The following is an 18,323-nucleotide window of genomic DNA, read 5'->3' as shown; positions in this document are numbered from 1 at the left end:
CTTTTCAGGCTCCCAGCTGAGGCTGGAAAATGTTACCTATCTGTCATGGGGGTTCCAATTCTTCATTCCAAAGAGGGAAGAAAACAGACCAATCTCCAACAGATAACGAACCTCAGAGGCAGTTCCTTGCAAGGAAAGAAAAAATGTATTTTCATGGCAAAGATTTTAGAGAGAGCCTGCATAACCTACAGAGTAATTTGTCATTGTTTCCACTTGGACACTGAGCTGCTGAGCACAGCTCTTGAGTGCAGCCATCCAGCCAATTCCTTACCCAGGCCTCTGGTCCATACTTTGGTTCAGTGACCAAGATGTCATGCAAGACAGTGTCAAACACTTTATACAAAGTCCAGGTAGATGACAGTTCTTCCTTTCTTCACACTTCGGAGCACTACAGCTTTCTGATTCCTTAGCAGCTGCTCTACCTGGTTTTGCTCTTTGTTTTGCAGGAGTTCTACGAGAACGGTTTGGAAGGGAAGACAACAGAACGGGCTGGAACAGCGGTTCCTACAACGAGCGAGCCCTCTGCTGCACAGCTCTTCGCTACTAGACATTTCCACAGGGAAACATGGCACGCACACCCCTTCCCCTCTGCCACAGCCGCTGCACCGCACAGCCGCTGCACCGCACAGCCGCTGCACCGCACAGCCGCTGCACCGCACAGCCGCTGCACCGCACAGCCGCTGCACCGCACAGCCGCTGCACCGCACAGCCGCTGCACCGCACAGCCGCTGCACCGCACAGCCGCTGCACCGCACAGCCGCTGCACCGCACAGCCGCTGCACCGCACAGCCGCTGCACCGCACAGCCGCTGCACCGCACAGCCGCTGCACCGCACAGCCGCTGCACCGCACAGCCGCTGCACCGCACAGCCGCTGCACCGCACAGCCGCTGCACCGCACAGCCGCTGCACCGCACAGCCGCTGCACCGCACAGCGGCTCCCCCCGGGCCGCCCAACGCGGGGAGAGGAGGCCCTCCCGGCCCGGCGCAGCCACACCGCCGCGCTCGGGCACTTAGGCTGCGGAGTCCCAAGAAGGGCAGCAAGGGCCCCGCGCCGCAGGGGGAGAGGCCGCCCCGGGAAGACCCAACACCGCAGACACCCTGCCGGCGCCGCTCCCCAACCGCCCGCAGTTCAAACCTGGGCGCCGCCGCCCCGGGAAGACCCAACACCGCAGACTCCCCGCCACCGCCGGCGCCGCAATTACCTCTGCCGGCGTCGCTCCCCAACCGCCCGCAGTTCAAACCTGGGCGCCGCCGCCCGCGCATGCGCAGCTCGCCGCGGGGCGGGGCCGCGCCTCCGCCCCCACGCGCGCAACGCCTGCCGCGCGTGCGCAGCCGCGGGGCGCGGGCAGCCGGGGCGCGGGCGGCCTCGCGTGCACGCAGAGGTCTCGGCCTGCGTGCGGGGGTGGGGCGGCGGCGGGGCGGGGCTTACCCCAGGGGGCTTGGAGTCGGTGGTAGGCGGTGAGCGGTTTCGACCCTCCGTTACCCCAGGGGCTGGCTGAGGGAGAGCGCAGCTGGGGTCACTTCTCGGACATTCCCCCACACACCCCCCTGCCACCTCAGCAGCGATCTAGCTCTGGAAGAGGCCGGCCGTGGCCATCCCTCAGGGGATGAATGAGGCTGACGGGAATGAAATGAGGGTCTTGGAGATAAAAGAGCAGGGAAATAAAAGATGGGAAGAGTAAATTAGCATCGTGCTCTATAGCAAAGGACTGGAATAGCTCTTGGCGCCTTATCGCCTGTGACAAGCGAAGAGGACTGGCAGCTTCCAAAAATAGCTTGCTAATGCTGAGAGGGGCAATGATGGAGGTCAACCCAATCTAGATACACAGAGAATTCGTCGTTACCGAGCTTCAAGAACAGTCCTGGCTTCCTCTGTGATGAAGAACACAGAGCAGCTACTGTGGATCAGGAATTCATACTTGAAAGTGTGGAAAAGGAGGGAACCGTTTTCAGAGTTCATTTCCAGCCTGAAAGTTTTGCAAGGCTAAAGCTTTGCCATGCAAAATATTTTCCACCCGTTATTTTGGGGATCTCTGGAGTTTTCCTCCCAGAAGACCGAACGCTCGTTTCCAAAGTGAGTGAGGTGCTGAGGGGCAGCTGGCCCAAAAGGTTGCAGCAATTCAGCTGTGGGCTCTTTGGGGGAAGGAATGCACACCCTGGACGACTTCCAGCTGGTGGCATTTTTGTTTGCTTTTGAATTAAAAAGTGATCAATAACTCAAGTTGGGGGCAGGGTAAATGGAGCATTTTGTCAGGGTTCAAAGCAAGTTCTATATCGTTTGGGATGCACTTGAGGTAGCCTGTAAAGATGGGAGATGGTCTTAACAACAGTGGCTGATTTTTGTTTTGGTGATAATTAGTTGGAGATAATTAGTTTGGCGATAATTAGCCTTTTGGGGGGGGGGCTCACAGGAGGATGACTGCAGCATGTATATATTCAGCAGAAAGCCATCTGTTTCAGCAGCAAACTTGACATAAGAAAAAGGATGCACTGCATGTGAACATCCATGATCAATTTTTACAGAGACAACATTGAGACTTTAGTGGAGTTTTCAGAGCTTTTCTCGCTGCCACGTTATCTGTCTCATGAAAATGGCCAAATGTCTCTTAAAAGCCTGTGCAGCAGTGTCCAGATGGCTTCCATCCTGCATTACCTTGCCTTTCTCTGAGTTTCCCCTGACAAGATTTTGCCCGTTTTAGGGTGCAGGTTTTGAGCACAGGAGGGGGAAAAAAAAAACCCCACCACATTTTCAGGTGTGCCTCTCAAAAAAACAAACAAAACCAAACAAACAAACAAAAAATCTGTTTCTGGTGAGACATTTTTCTCCAAATTTCAAAAAGTTTATTTTCATGAATAATTAAGAAAATAAGGAAGAAGTGAAAACAGACAAACATCAAGAGAAACAAACGCACGCAGAGGTAACACATGCTTCCTACGACACTCCCTAGGATTTCATGTACAACACACAGGGATTCAGGCTCTAGTGGCAGGACTTCTCCCCTGCCCCTGCTCACCAAAGCTGTATGTGGGATGAACAGTGAGGTACCTGGACGTGTTAAGACCCTCATTTATCAGCAATAACTGACAACTCTATAAAGTAGGTGTGGGAAAGGGAGATTCTTCTAGGTTCTTTCTCTTACAAGGAAACAGGGAGCAGAATGGTATTTGCCATTGAGTGTTTTTCCCTGGATAACCAGTCCAAAGAAAGGACTGGGCACAGAAGCAGCAAAGGCTATGGGATCCCTCTCAAACACAACAAATAGCACTTCAGTGCTCAGTAGGGTTCTTTCCACCCTCGACTATGGGAAAGGAAATGTGGATTTGTGGATGGGGCTGCACAGGCTGGCACAAGGACACTCTGGTTATGTTCTACCCAGCTGCTGTTGTCAACACCGCCACACCGGACGAGTGCATCCAGGCTAGGTTTCAACCGCCATGGGGCTCAGGGCTGATGTTCAGAGGTGAATCTCCCTCCTGCAGCAGTACCAAGTGAGCATGACTACCTGCCCAACTCTTTGCCCATGCTCTCAGGCTGGTTTTACAGCTCCTGCTGAGGCTAGCACTACTCCAGCCAGGCTGCCCACTGTACCTCCATGCTGTCCTGGTGAAAGCTAGCTTGTGTTTTTCTGAATTACAGGGCAGCAGCAAAAGCAAGACTACAGTGTAGACATACCATGTGTCTCACAGACCCCAAGAGCAACTTTATTTAGACCAAAAAAAAAAAAAAGAAAAGAAAAAAAGGTATAAATAAGTAAATAAACCCCAAATTTTCTGGGTGACTTTGGAGGGAGCTGCCTCGAGGGTCCGTATTTCGCACACGCACTCTACTAGGATACCTTCATCTTGCCTTTCTCAGAAGCTGCTTCGTGGATGAGTGGCTGCTCATCCCCATTCACCGAGAGGATCCTCTTCTCTGGCGGCTGCTCCTCAGGCTGGCGGGCGATCAGCAGGCGGCAGGTGAGCAGAATCCCAAAGACCAGGGCATGGGCGTAGCGCTTCAGCGGATCCCCCACTAGCTGGTGGAAAAAGAGCACAGCCAGCACAAGGAGGAGGAGGAGAAAGTTGGCCACGTCTTTGGGGCGACCGGGCACCAGTGTCATGACAATGCCACAGGCCACTTCTAGGGCACCAATGCTCTTGCGGAGGAGGATGGAGCTGACTCCCATCTTCTTTAGCATGGGGAGGGCCCGCACGTAGCTTTTGTATGCTCGTTTCTGAAAGCAAGCAGTGATAGTGCAGAACACCAGAATGTGAGAAAGTAAAGGCAAAGGTGACTTCCCATGTTGAAATATACTGATGTGCAATCAGACCTAATGATCTCCCAGGCAACCGGCACCAGAACAAGAGGGCACAGTCTCAAGCTGCGCCAGGGGAAGTTTAGGCTCGAGGTGAGGAGAAAGTTCTTCACTGAGAGAGTCGTTAGCTATTGGAATGTGCTGCCCAGGGAGGTGGTGGAGTCACCATCCCTGGAGGTGCTCAAGAGGGGACTGGACGTGGCACTTGGTGCCATGGTTTAGTCATGAGGTCTATGGTGACAGGTTGGACTTGGATGATCTCTGAGGTCTGTTCCAACCTTGGTGATTCTGTGATCACTTTGGTCATCAGATACACCTCTGACACAATATCCAATCTGCCTCCCTAAAGCATCTGTTGGAGGGATAGTGACACTGTCAGTGTGTAGTGTCCTTGCTGGAAAACAGTTCTGGAACCTAGCACCCATATTTAGAGTTAGGACCAGTCCAGGTGCACCTTTCCCTGAAATCTGACGTTACAATTGGTAACATTAGCAATGTAGAACCATGCTGGTACAAACAAGTACCTCTCTCCAAGAGCAGCTCATCCTTTATGATTAATTAACACACCCTGAAAAGTCAAGGCACAGCTAGACAGAAGTCACTTTCTACCTCAAAGCAGCTTACAGTATCCCAGTGTTTATGGGCAGTACTATCTTAGCGTGAGAGTACACACCAAAGCTGAGACTCACCGACTCCACCCTGTGCTTACACACTTCTTTCTTTCCTAGGATGAAACCAAGCTGACATTTGACATCCTTTGCTCCCTGGTTTGTGCTGGATTTAAAAAAACACTGTAAGTTGCAAGCCTCAACCTCCTTACATGGCCTCCACACTCTTTCAGAGAAGAATGGGTGTAAGGACAGAGGTGGTCAAGTTTTTGCATCTGAACATGAGGTACTTGTGGGTTTATTGGTTTTGTTTGTTTGTTTGTTTTCCAATCAAGAATTTAATGTAATATATTTTCATAAAGGTCCTAGTTATTGGAGACACTTGCACTTGAGCATACTGTCCCTGCAGATATTCTTGCTATTGTGTTCTCTGCCCCTCTCCACAGGGAGAGGGAAATTAAAGCGGAGTTTCAGCTCTCACAGGTACTGATCACATTGTAGATTGACTTCCATCCTGCACTACAGGCAAGCAGAACTTCCCCACTCCTCTCTAAATTTTGATCCTTCCTTCTAAGAAGAGCTGACACACCTCACATGTGGTTAAAAATATACAGCATTGTCATTTTTGCTACTAATTTGAAGATCTCATGACACATCAAGTGTATGCACTGTAAGGATGCCTTTTAAATCTTCATTGAAGAAAAACCTCTCCTCAGAGCAAAGGCTTTTTAAACAACTGGGGGGAATACAGCTTTTCAAAGAAATGTGCTATTAGCATGTCCTAAAGTACTCTGGTATTTTAATTATTTTAATAGAGAAACGAGTGTGTCTGGGTTTTGGTGAATGAAAAGCTGCACGTTTGGTGCTGTGGGGAGATAACAGAGGTTCTGTATTTGCTCAGGGCAAGAAGCCATGCTTATTGATTGGCAAGATCAGGTTTTCACTAACTGTCTCCATTACATGACAGGCCACCCTGGTATGCAGCACAGCAAAGAGCATGAAAGCCTAATGAGCCCTGAATGGGATACAATATGGGCTATTAAGAATGATGGGGGCTGTGTAATACCCAAGTAGCTCTGCTTTCTCTGTGTAAAAACAGAGATCGTTCCTTCCTGTAGGCTTGACTCTTGGGAAAGCAGAAAGGGGCAGAGAAGCAAAATATTTTACAGAGCAAGGATTTTGCAATGCTTCTAAAGTCTCAGTGCTTTTTTTCCCCCCCTGTCCCTTATGTAGCAGAATCTTAAGAGCTTTGTTTTCTGGACATTTTCTCTTAGTCTCTTGCTCTTGAGTTACTTAATGATTTTTCTCTGTGAGATTCCTGTGCTGGGCTGTAGACGAGGCACTGTGATTCAGATGTTATTTGAGATCTAAGGAAAAGCAGCTGAGCAGGTGGAGCAAAGGGATAGAGCAGAACGTGCTGGAAACTTCCAGCACTGGGGTTTTTAGGGGCACAAAAATGATACCAATGCTTTTCAGTCACTGCAATAAATGCAACGGGGACGGGAGGTGGGGCAGCGGGAGAACAAACACACACAGACAAGGAAGGAAAACCTGACAGCCGGTCCCTTGCCTGCCTGCACCTCGCAGCTGCCAAACCTCTGCTGCAGGGCTGGCCCCAGGCGGAGAGGAGAACGAACTAGCTCACCATCTGGGAAATGCACATACTTCTTCCATTAGGCAAGGGGAGGAGAGGTTCATTTCCCAGGCTGATGACAATAATAAGGTTACTTTTAACAGTATCTTCTTCTGCCAGCTAAGACTCGCAAAGCATTTAACGGTCATGAATTAATCCCTGCAGAAGCCTGGTGAGGTGGGGACAGCCAGTGTCATTATCCTTGCTTTAAAGCCCAGAATTTTGACTCGGATCATCTGGCTGCTGAGGCAGACATATCTGCTTTCCCTGCCTTCCGGCCGGGGATAGGCATGCTTCCAGGGATCAGCCGTACCTGCCTCCTATACGCCTGGCACTTCTTCAGCCCTTGCGTTTCAGAGACCGTTGTGTTTCAGAGACCCTTGCGTCCCCGAGACCCTTGCGTCCCCATCTTTTGCAGGCATCGGTCTACTCTCCCCCCGCCCCGGCCTCGTCTCCTTGCCTCCCCCTCCCCGTCCGTACCCACAAGAGGTTTCTCCGTGTATAGGCTCAGACGTAACCCAGGTTAGGGCTGCCAGGATATTCTCGGCACTATGTATTATTTGTGTCTCTGTGCCCATCAAATAAGGAGACAGATAAGCTTCTTCCCACTCCCGCCCACCGCTCCGGGCTCCGGAGCGGTGACCCTCCACGCATCCCACCGCAAAGGCTGCTCCTGCGGCAAGGTTGAGGGCAGGGAGCCCCAGCGCCTCTCCCTCCATGCTGGCGCCGCTGCACTCACCATCTCGTTGTAAGCATCTCTGCTCAGCCGCGGGGTCAGCTTGATGGTCCCCATAAAGACGAAGAAGAGCCCCAGGGCCACCGAGAGGGCGATGATGGTGATAGTCCTGGGAGATGCCATGGAGCCCGCCAGGAACCGCTCCTGGGAACTAGTCGTAGCGAGGCCTCGTCGCTCCGGCTGCCAGTCCGGGCGGGAGGTAGCCAGTCACCATTGAAGGAGATGAGGAATAAAGCTGCAGCGGCAGCGAGGATGACAGCGGGAGGGAGCTTCAGCCTCCTCCACTGAGCAACCTCCGGGTCCTAATGCCCGGCAGCCATGCAGCCGGAGCCAGGCAGCTCCAGCACCTCCTGAGCAATGATCGTTCCTACCACTCCTGCCATTAAGTAATCCTCTGTTGCCTTGCACGTTCCATAAATTACCCTCAGAAACCCCGAAACGGAGCCAGTTCTGGGGATGTGGGATGGCATTCAAATGCACAGCACAAATGCTCACTACTGGGAAACGAGGACACGTTAGCAGATGGCACAGGAGTAACCTGCCATGGAGGAAACGTGGCCAGAGATCTCTTGTACAGAGGCAGCTTTTAGTTTCAGATGCTCAAGACACAGTAAACAACACATTGCTTAATATATTTACCCTATAAAAGCAAAGAAAAGGAAAAAAAAAAGATGTCTTGCCCCTCTGGCTCTCCTGAAACCTCAAGCCAAAAAGGGACAGTGAGGCCACTGTGCCACCTTCCCCCACTGCAGATAAAACCTGTCCTGGTATATGCAGTTCTCCACAGACTCCACAGCAGAGAGGTTTCTTGATCCTTTATTACTTCCTGATAGGAAGTCATTCTCTCTCCCCCTCTAATCTGCAACAAATCTCTTCTTGACAAAAGCATAGCCTGGCTATAGAAGAAATCAGTTCAGATCTCACAGTGAGATCTGTGTGAGTGAGAATACAAACCAGAGCTGCTGGAAAACTGCATCCCAACCTATACACTGAAAAGAAGAGCCTGCAACAGTGTGCCAAAAAAATCTTACACTCGTGGGGTATTACAGGAGTGACACTTCCTGTGCCTGTCAGGAACCTCCCCATCACCTCTTTCTGGTGGCAGCAAGCCTCAAGTCTTAAACCCATCTCTTTCAAGCCCCCATGGCTTGAGAATTGGTGGCTATTGTTATCATCCCAAGCTCAGAGATCCTTGGAACTGCAGTTAAAAGTTTGAGAACTACAGGCAGTTCTCCCTGTTTCCTTCAGAGTTTATCAACCTTAATTCACTCAAACCAGATCCTCTCTTTCACAGGAGAGTTGAATTTAACAGCTTGATTGTAGAAATGTGTTCTGCTGCTGGTCTGGCCTAGATGACCAGGATAACCTAAAAGTTAACATCAAACCAAGTAAGTAAAAAATCAAAAGAAGTCCTCAAAAGAACATGCAATTCACACATCACAAGGGAGCTCCACTCACTCAGACCCACCACCAGGCTGTGGCAGCTCCATCTCTTTACAAGCTGGAGAGAGCTTCATCCAACATTAGGGTTCACAACTTGCCACTTGGGGAGCATGGCAGCACGGGTACAAAACACAACAACGTTTTGAGTTGGCTGTGGCAGGGCAACCTGATGAGGAAATCACTTGGTGCTGCTGACATTTTTCTCAGGACACTTCCTACTCAGGTATCAGCAAGCACCAGCAGGGAAGAGGAAGGCAAGGCTTCAAGTGCCACATCCAATCCCCTCTTGACTCCACCACCTCCCTGGGCAGCACATTCCAATGGCTAACAACGCTCTCTGTGAAGAACTTTCTCCTCACCTCCAGCCTAAACTTCCCCTGGCACAGCTTGAGGCTGTGTCCTCTTGTTCTGGTGCTGCTTGCCTGGGAGAAGAGACCAACCCCCACCTGGCTACAACCTCCTTCCACCTGAAGAGGTAGCTGTAGACAGCAAGAAGGTCTGCCCTGAGCCTCCTCTTCTCCAGGCTAAGCAACCCCAGCTCCCTCAGCCTCTCCTCACATGACTGTGCTCAAGGCCTCTCCCCAGCCTCATTGCCCTTCTCTGGACACATTCAAGAGTCTCAATATCCTTCTTAAACTGAGGGGCCCAGAACTGGACACAGCACTCAAGGTGTGGCCTAACCAGTGCAGAGTACAGGGGCAAAAAAATCCATGCCTTTCCTTGCAGAACAGTGCAGATGGGCACCATGAAGCAAGAACAAAAGCAAAATGATTTATTTTTGGACAACTTTAAAACAAAAATAAGTTAAAAGCCTAGCTACATCAACTCCAGCCTTCAGGACAGCAGGAGGTGGCTGCCCAAGCTCTCAGAGCTGGTACCCCTGCCTCGTTGTCAGCGGGTGAACAGCAACACCAGCTCACAATGAGCAGTATGAGGAAACATGTCAAAAGGTAGAGCCAGCCTGGGCACAAATGGCTCTCCTGACAGCTTCTTCCTTGGGTCAGGAGGGCAGCACAGCCTGTGGAAAGCAAAGAAGAGCATCTTTTAGACCAACAGCACAGAGGATGCCCTAAGGAGGTATGGCGACTGACATTCCTCAGAGTCTGCAGCTGGCACTGGCTGAGGTCTGGAACCATCAGTACTGAATCCCAAACCGGCTCTGAAAACTTGATGGCCAACCTGAAGAGTCAGTGACAGGTTTAAAGCCAGCCCAGAGGACAGACACTCACTACCCTTAGGAACCAATCCTCATTCTTCCACTGACTTCACTGGTTACCTGCAGATTTATCACCTGCAACAGGGCCTGCCACAGACTCTCAGCTATGTGATTAACCCTAAGCAGGTGTCCCATCCCCTTGGCTATTTTGTTGGCTAGGAGGAGCCAACCTTCCTGCAGGGAGCCCAGCAGACTCCATACCCACATCCAGATGTGCTGTTTTGTTGGGACAAGGATGCACAGTGCCATTGCAGCATGTTTGCATTATTTTCTATTCCTTACTGATGCACTAAAGCATCTATAGAATGGAATTAACCAGGCTGGAAAAGTCCTTTGAGATGATCCAGTCCAACCTATCACCCAACACCATGTAATCAACTAAACCATGGCACCAAGCACCCCATCCAGTCTCTTCCTAAACACCCCCTGGTGATGGTGACTCCACCACCTCCCTGGGCAGCACATTGCAATGGCCAACCTCTCTTTCTGGGAAGAACTTCTTCCTAACACCCACCCTAAATATCCCCTGGTGCAGCTTGAGACTGTGTCCTCTTGTTCTGGTGCTGGTTGTCTGGGAGAAGAGACCAACCCCCACCTGGCTACGACCTCCCTTCAGGTAGTTGTAGAGAGCAAGAAGGTCTCCCCTGAGCCTCCTCTTGTCCAGGCTAATCAACCCCAGCTCCCTCAGCCTCTCCTCATAGGGCTTGTGCTCCAAACCCCTCCCCAGCTGTGTTGCCCTTGTCTGGACACAATCTGGAACACAAACTCACAAAGAACACCTGAGTGCAGCTTGCAGGGAACCTCATGGTAATGTAGAAGGATAAACCTCTTCTGACCATGCACTGGCTAATCCCGGAGCACATCTGCAGAACTCACCCAGGGAAAACTCGGTCACAGGAAGAATCTCACTAAACTAAGGTCAGATATTTATGTCCTTGACTGGACAAAATAGGGTCTGTCACTAAGGCCAGTGGAAAGGAAGGCAGGAGGGTGCTTACTCAACAAAATTCCTCATGGCTTCACCCTCTGGCTTGCAGGAGATGTAGAGCAGCCTTCGGATGGACGTGCAGTTTCGAACGGCTCGCACAACCCTGTAATCTGTGAACACAGACACTGTGCTTCCCCACTGACCCACCGCCACTCTGAGCTTTCAAGAAGGAATGACTGCAGAGCAGCACAGAACCACACTCAACTGTCAAAAGAGTAGGGGGAAAGAAACCCAAACAAACAGCTTTTTGCTATGTCCTGTCTCAGATGCAGGCTGTTAGGAGGCCAGAGGTACGACTGACACTGCTAACAGCTTAGCTGGTTTGGAAGGGCAGAGTAGAGGGAGAAATCTGTGTCCCTGAGGCATGTGAAACCATCCACACACTTGTGAAACTGCATCTGGGCTTCAGGACCAGTTTGGGACTTCCCAGTAGACACTGGAGAGAGTCCAAGACAGAGGGCTGGGGCACTGCATGCATGAGAAGAGTGTGAGGGCTGGGGATATTCAGCTTGGCAAAGAGAAGGTGGGCAGGGATCCATTTGCTATCTTCAGGGGCCTCATGGGAGATGACAGAGAAGATAGAGCCAGAATCTCAGAAGGGCACAAGAGGAGGATGAGAGGCAACAGATCCACTGCAGCAAGGGGAAATGCTGGTTAAATGTTAGGGAAAACATTTTCAGGAGAGGGTATCCACCCTTGGACACCCTAAAACTTCATCTGAGCTTCATAGCCCTGTGCAACCTTTTACAACTCTGAGGTTGGCCTTGCTTTAGTTGGGAAATTGGACCACAGATCTCCAGAGGCCCCTTCACTCCTCAGCAATTCTGTGAGCCTATGAAATATGGAATAAAAAGAGTGGAGCCATCTGCTTTAGAGAGAAAGCACAACAAAGGCACTGAAAACAGCAGACTCCATGGGATTCTAGCTGCTGTCAGCAACAAGGTAAAAAAACAACTAGAGACTAAGCCAGCTGAGGGTTTGGAGCCAGTGTTAACAGGTCTAACAGAACTTGTTCAAAACTGTTTTCAAGATGCAAATAAATAGCAGATTGTCTCACGGAGCCCAGCCCGAGACGGGTTCACCACAGCAACAAGAGGTCGGCCGTCCTCCCACGATGGCAGCAGTCGTGGTAACACAACCTCTGCCTTGCCACTGTGAAACTCACAGTTGGAAATTCCTGTGAAGCAAAAGGCAGCCACATGAAGTGAGCAGAGTCAAGCCCCCCAGGCGTTAGGTGGGACACGAAGTGCCCCCTCTTGCCGGGTGGAGGTAGCTTGTTAGGACCCTGCCGCTCGCTCCTGATTTTCCAGCAGTTAGTTTGAAACCTTCTGCCACAGAGTCTGAACTCACCATTGAATGCTGCATTCCACCTGGCATCCTCTATTGCCTTCTCCATCACCTCAACACCAATAACCTTGGACACTTGGTGAGCCAAACAGAGACTAATTGTGCCTGGAAATGAGGGAAACAAAAACAACTCCATACGTCCACGCTGAAGAGAACTTTTGGCACACAAAGCACCAGCCCTGGGAGGCAGGCTCACAAAGCCACTGCTCACCAGTTCCACAGCAGATGTCAAGGAAGATGGTGTCCTCACCAGCCTGACTCAGCTCCCTGACTGCCTGGTACAGAACTTCTGCTCCACCTGTGTTTACTTGGAAAAAGGCATCTGGAGAGATGCGAAACTTGAGGCCAAGCACTTCCTCAAAGATGTGTGGTTCTCCATGAAGGAGCTGGAAGGGAGACTGCTCATGGGAGCAGCGTGTCATGGTGCTGGCAGAGCACACAAAAAAGACAGCTGTTAAAAGGCAGCAGAGAGAGTGAGGTTTTATTTCCCATCCCAATGTGTTCATGTGCAGGGAAGGACAGTTCTCTCCCCCACCTCCCCCAGATTTTATTTCACCTGAGTCTTTCAACAGGATCAAAGAATTTGGCTTCTTTGTGAAGGATCTGTAACTTGCACAGCCTAAAATTCATTAGAGGGATCAAAATGACTTTTCAGAAGGCAGCAGTCCTAGGATCTGTTCCCAAGTTTTGCTGCTAATGGGATTTACTGCCTCAGGAAGGTCACTGCAGGGCTTTTTTCTTTAGTTTCCCAGGGTCATAAGTCCCATGAGGTAAAGCCATAATGTATTTAAGTATTTCTGGTCTGGAAAATCAAAAGGTGTGGCCATCTTAAAACCATGTCTGCAAGAAGCATCCAAGCCTCTGTTTTCTCTTCAAGAACTCCCTGAACTGGCAGAATTTGATCAGAGATGGGGGAGAAAAAGAAGGTGGATTTGTTTCTAGTCTTCCCCTGTGTCAAGACAGAATACCTCTCTTGGAAATAAAGTGAAGTCAAGTCACAGACTGCTCCAGGTCCACAGGTGAAGAACTCCTTCAGCAACGCTTTATGAGTAGCCAGTTCCTCCTGTCAAGAGTGAGAAAGCAAAAAGCTGGGTGTTTGGCTGATCTGACTAGACACCCCTCCTCAGCAATACACCCAGCAGCAAGCTCAGGTCAGCCAGATGCTGATGTGCCTCTTGTCAGGGGCCCTGTCCTCCATGTACTCACCTGGCCCAGCTCCTGGGGGTGGAAGGTGACGATAGCCATGGTGTGGCCACGGCTGGTGGTGCGTACCACCAGCTCCCGCCAGTGTCCACCTTCGTGGAAGAGGAGACAGGGATCCAGGGGGGAGCCATGGATGAACTCCTCGTAGCACTGAGCAGAGGGGAAATGGCACAGTGAAGGCAACTGCCCTGGCCTTAGCATAACTCAGTGCACCCCAAACTGGTGGCCTTTCCATCAGTACCATCTTGATGGGGTGCTTGGTGCCATGGTTTAGTTGTTTAGGTGGGTTGGATTGGTTGATGGGTTGGACGTGATGACCTTGAAGGTCTCTTCCAACCTGGTTTATTCTATTCTATTCTATCTCTTTTTTTTCCCCTGCTTGATTTCAATACACTGAGTGAAAGCTCTTCCCAGCTTCAGGGAAGACATTTTACTCATTCCAGTTTGTGGTTCTTACATATTTTAACAGACTGGCAGGAATTCATTGCCCCTTGATTGACTTCACTCTTTGGGGCAGTTTAGAAGCTGCAACATTAACATACAAGTTTAATGTGTGTATATCTATACACATAGACAATGTATACATATATATTTATATATATAATGTGTATATATATACACACATACATAATGTATGTATCTAGATCTATACACACACATTAAATATACATTTATCCATCAAGCAGAGTTAGGCCTGAGACTGTTCAGAACACAAAAAGGGACTTTTTTAGTGTAACTACAATGTTCCCCCAACTAAAGAGTTATGGCAGCTTCTCTGTTCCACAGCCTAGACACAGACATGACTTGATTCATTTTACCTGGGCTACTTGCTTGTGTTTTTGGGGTATGTTCTCCATGTGGTTGGCTTTCACACAGACAATATTTCTAGCTAGAGAGAGACAGACAGGTCATTTAATTGTTTTGTTTCAGGGCATGTAAACCCCTGTAGCAGCTGACATGATAAACTGTGGAGATGCCTTTCTCCTGGATCTGGTCTCCCAGTGCCCCACTAAATCCTGTGATGACCTAGGTTCAGACAGTCTGCAGGACTCAACAGAATTCCCTCTGCTTGTGATCACTGTCAGTAACTTCCATGAAAAGATTTGAGCTCTGGCAGCTTTTTTGATGTCCTCTAGCAACTCCCAAAGGAGCCACTGCACTCTTCTTAAACTAAGGGAGCCAGAGCAGAGAAAGCTGGTTTTCTAACTGGAGAACAATGGTGTAGGCTTACTGTAGCAAAGCAGTTTGAGTTGCCTGGAAGACAGCATCCTCACCTCAGCTTAAATGCTTTAGCATTCTGCTGTCAGAGGTCAAATGCAGCCACAGAATTATTCCTTCAGTGAAAGAAGCAAGCAGTGACCACCCCAGCACCCCTTGCTATGGAGGTGGACAAGCAAAATCTGGTATCAATGGCAGGAATGAGGTCACCACTGAACAGCCTGCAAGGAGCACACATCTCACATCTTAGTCACACAAACCCAAACTGCCTCTTGCATCCCCAATGCTCCAAATGTGCCCGTGCAAAAGCCTGCAGATGTGCACACTCCACCATGCTCCCTGTGCTCAGCACAGGCACCAAAACCAGGGGAACAGGGTAATTAAGAATGGCAAAGCTAAATCCTGGAGGGGCTCCTACTGCAGCTATTGTCCTTTCTGCTGTGTTCAGCAAATTAGAAGCTGCTGTTTCTTAAGAAACTAAGGAACTGAGGTTTTCAAATTGCTGCCCCAGACTTGGTTGTGTTTCTATTGGCCTCTCCTGGGATTCAGGCTCCTATCTTGGATGTAGGTTGTCACAGCAAAGCCTGGCCCCAACCCAGCCCTGTTTTCTACTCAGCTCCTTGTCCTGTACAGACCTCTGCCAGTTCCCACATACAGCCCCACAGTTTTGGGGTTCCCATCCGGTCCTCGGTTCACAGAGAAAGTGGATTTGTTTCGGTAGCCATTGATGACAGGCTGAGGGAGAAAAGAAGGAAAAGTAGAGCCTTGGATTAAAAGAAAAGGAAACAGAGGAAAGCCAAAACCCAGCCTGGCAGCATGGGAAGACACATGTGGATATGCAAGACGCAGAAATGGAGCTTGTGTGCGAGTATCACTTCTTGGAAGAGGTGGCCACCTGTGACAGGTTTATTAGGGAAACCCCAGGCACAAAAAAGGGTTCCTTAATCCTGGGCTTGTTTCACTCTCTGGCAGACACTGCCTGCAAAGCAGACTCTAGCAAGGACTGCCACAAGCACATTCTCTGCAAGCAAGTAATCCTCACAATAAAGCATTCAGAGTTGAGTGGGGTGACTGTTAGTGGCTCAGCGTGAACAGCGTTCCCATGGGATACTCACTGAAGGGACTACAGGCTGGAGAGGACAGCAGAGTCCACCAGGTTTCTGCACATCTATGCCCAGCTCCTCAAGATGAGATGCCAGTGTCTTCAAAATCTTCCTCTGGTTTTCATACTTCACCTACAGAGAAGTCTTAAGCCAGAAACACTCTCACAGACCACATGATGATGGGCAGCTCCTCATCACCCACCTCCAAGGAGGAGGAAATACTGCATGTGGGATATTGCCCAGAGGAGCTCAGCCTTTCTCATCACCCCAGCTGCTTGGAGCAACAGGGAGAGAGAGAGAGAAACCTTGTGTTCATGGTCCCCAAGTGCTGACATGCACCACATGGTCCATTCCAAAGCCCCAGTGAACCAGCTGTCCCACACTGGACAGGAACATCATGTGAGTACCCATCCACTTGTGTTGGTGACCTCACACACCACCAGAGAACATCCCAGTTCTGTCCTCCACAGAGAACATCCCAGTTCTGTCCTCCACAGAGAACATCCCAGTTCTGTCCTCCACAATAACTTAAGATTTACAGCAGCAGTAAATGGAGCCTGGAAGAGTTTACAGCATTGAGCAGCAAAGTTGTTTGGGGCTGTTGCTCAAGGGGAATAGAAGGGAGGACAACAGTTGGGGCACCAGGACAAAGCCAAGGCCAGGTAAGCACACCTTACCTGCAGCTGCTCTTGATAGGGAAGTCTCCACAGTGGAGTCACCGCATTTGCTAACCTGGAAAGCACAACACCGCTCAGAGCTGCTCTCTGCCTGATACAGTGAAACATCCCCACCAGCTGCTTCATGGGCAAGACCCTTCTGGTATGGGCCCTGCACCAGAACTGGCTGTGAACATCCAAACTGCCTTTTTGTGGTACCATCCTGGTGCAGAACACTTGTGGCTGGAAAAGAGAGCTAGGAATCACAACGACCAGCTCTCCAGAGGACAGGCTGAGCCTTGGGTAGACAACTGACCAGCAATGCCTGCGTGTCCTGGGTAACCCAGCTATTCTTTCTGATCCCTCTTTCGAGGACAAGGCCAGGAATAGCAATTTCCCTGCAGAGAGACCCAGAGAGGCACTGACTCCAGGCTGGCAATGCCAGGGGAATGAGCGTTCACGTGTTACCAGGGTCAGAAGGGAAAAACCAAACCAAACAAAACCAATACAAAACCAAGTGCAGGCAGGGGGAAAAAAAGAGACAGGTCATGTTGTAGCTTCAGATGGGCTCTGTTGCTTTCTGAATCAGAGGCTATGGCCATTGGCCATTCCTTGTTGCTCCAAGGACAGCCCAAATCCTGTCTCCCCGGAGTTTACCTGAAAAGAGCAAGATGCTTCTCTCCTCACTCAATGCAACCCATCCTGCATCTTCTACCTCCTTGCATTTCCAGCCATTACTACATCTTTTTTTGCTGATGCTGCCCTAGATGAAATCCACCACAGTGAATGCAGAGTTTGTGTAGCGTGCAAGGAATTACAAGCTGCACGCACTCACTATCCCAACCATACAGCAGCAGTTTCGAGCTAAACCCTGGAACTTGCCACTACTTGCATCTGAGGCAGGGTGAGCAAAACCAAAATACATAAAAAGCTGATTAAAAAAAAAACCAAACAAACAGAGAGAGTAGGGGTGAGGAGGATATGGTCCAAACTACTGCAACTATTCATCAAGCATTGCCTCACTGAGCCCATGGAGAACCTCACCCCATGGCTGGTTAAGCTGCTGTTACTGCTTATTGGGATACCTGAAGCTGCTTCCAAAGCACCCAGCGTCAACTCCTTTCAGGCACGGAACTGCCCATCAAACGGAGTATTACTTTTTCCTCGCTACTGTGGCAACTGCTCTGCTCCTGGTCATTTCCTCTTCTCTTTTGCATTATTTCTATCCCCCGCCGGGGCTCCACGAAAGCCAGCTGGCTCTTCCTAACTGGGGAGAGCCTGCTTTGAGGTGAAACCCTCAACACACTGCTCTAACCGCTTCAGGCGCTTGCGGCTTTGGAAGATCGCTCATTTCCAAAGAGCCATACCTCTCCTCCCAGGAGGAACCTGGCGGGCTGCAGCCCTCCCTGGCTTTTCTCTTCTCCTTCCACTTTATTGCTGTCTTCTCCGTCAGCAGGCTGCGGTCCTGACCTGCCCGGCTGCTAAAGAGAACCCTCCAAGAGCGGAGGTGCCGGCGGGGCAGCCTCACCGCGCAGCACAGAGCCATGGCGAGCAGGAGAGGCGCTGCCACCCCTGCGAGCAGCGCGGCCAGCCCGCTCTCAGTTGCGCTTCGGGACACAGCTTGAGAAAGGCAGCGTACGGCTGGCCAGCTCCAGGAGCTAAACCACTTGGTTTAAAGTCCCCCGCGGCCGGCGTGACCCAGCGGGAACGCTTTCACTGTGCTCAGAGCTGCCGCACAGCGCCCGCAGCGCAGCCAGGGCCCCTGCCCTGAGCCGGCCGGAAAGCGGCAGGTTACCGCTAGCAGAAAGCAGCCTTTCCTCCCTCAGCCGCAGGTGACCGGCCCCCGGCAGCAGCGGCCGCGGCCGCCCTGCCTGCC

At 50.6% G+C, this 18,323-nt stretch overlaps 2 protein-coding genes across 2 annotated transcripts; both read right to left on the bottom strand.

Moving 5' to 3' along the window:
- Positions 1 to 2,818: 2,818 nt before the first annotated feature.
- Positions 2,819 to 7,729, bottom strand: TMEM35A (transmembrane protein 35A). Its single transcript, XM_009907323.2, has 2 exons — positions 7,277 to 7,729; positions 2,819 to 4,215 (listed from the first exon to the last, which is right to left on the bottom strand). Exons 1-2 carry the CDS (start codon positions 7,394 to 7,396, stop codon positions 3,829 to 3,831), a joined length of 507 nt encoding a protein of 168 aa, XP_009905625.1. The 5' UTR covers positions 7,397 to 7,729; the 3' UTR covers positions 2,819 to 3,828.
- Positions 7,730 to 9,503: 1,774 nt separating this feature from the next.
- Positions 9,504 to 18,301, bottom strand: TRMT2B (tRNA methyltransferase 2 homolog B). The gene is made up of 12 exons (XM_009907351.2): positions 17,815 to 18,301; positions 16,469 to 16,523; positions 15,804 to 15,923; positions 15,324 to 15,423; positions 14,289 to 14,359; positions 13,474 to 13,620; positions 13,236 to 13,330; positions 12,479 to 12,693; positions 12,271 to 12,372; positions 11,978 to 12,097; positions 10,931 to 11,030; positions 9,504 to 9,734 (listed from the first exon to the last, which is right to left on the bottom strand). The coding sequence occupies exons 1-12, from the start codon at positions 17,991 to 17,993 to the stop codon at positions 9,608 to 9,610; spliced, it is 1,431 nt and encodes a 476-aa protein (XP_009905653.2). The 5' UTR covers positions 17,994 to 18,301; the 3' UTR covers positions 9,504 to 9,607.
- Positions 18,302 to 18,323: the final 22 nt, after the last annotated feature.

Source organism: Dryobates pubescens, chromosome 18, assembly GCF_014839835.1.
Source record: "Dryobates pubescens isolate bDryPub1 chromosome 18, bDryPub1.pri, whole genome shotgun sequence".
Taxonomy (NCBI): Eukaryota; Metazoa; Chordata; class Aves; order Piciformes; family Picidae; genus Dryobates; species Dryobates pubescens.
The sequence above is the reverse complement of the archived record's forward strand: the minus strand, read 5'-3'. Positions and strand labels throughout refer to the sequence as shown.

Bases quoted from the DNA above. Each gene is read 5' to 3' on its own strand.
- TMEM35A (XM_009907323.2), bottom strand. From the start codon at position 7,396: ATGGCATCTCCCAGGACTATCACCATCATCGCCCTCTCGGTGGCCCTG. The intron at 4,216-7,276 runs GTGAGTGCAGCG...GCTTGCTTTCAG, and splicing joins GAGATGCTTACAACGAGATG to AAACGAGCATACAAAAGCTA.
- TRMT2B (XM_009907351.2), bottom strand. From the start codon at position 17,993: ATGGCTCTGTGCTGCGCGGTGAGGCTGCCCCGCCGGCACCTCCGCTCT. The intron at 15,924-16,468 runs GTAAGGTGTGCT...ACTTCTCTGTAG, and splicing joins CCTATCAAGAGCAGCTGCAG to GTGAAGTATGAAAACCAGAG. The intron at 9,735-10,930 runs GTAAGCACCCTC...TGCTTTCCACAG, and splicing joins GCCATGAGGAATTTTGTTGA to GCTGTGCTGCCCTCCTGACC.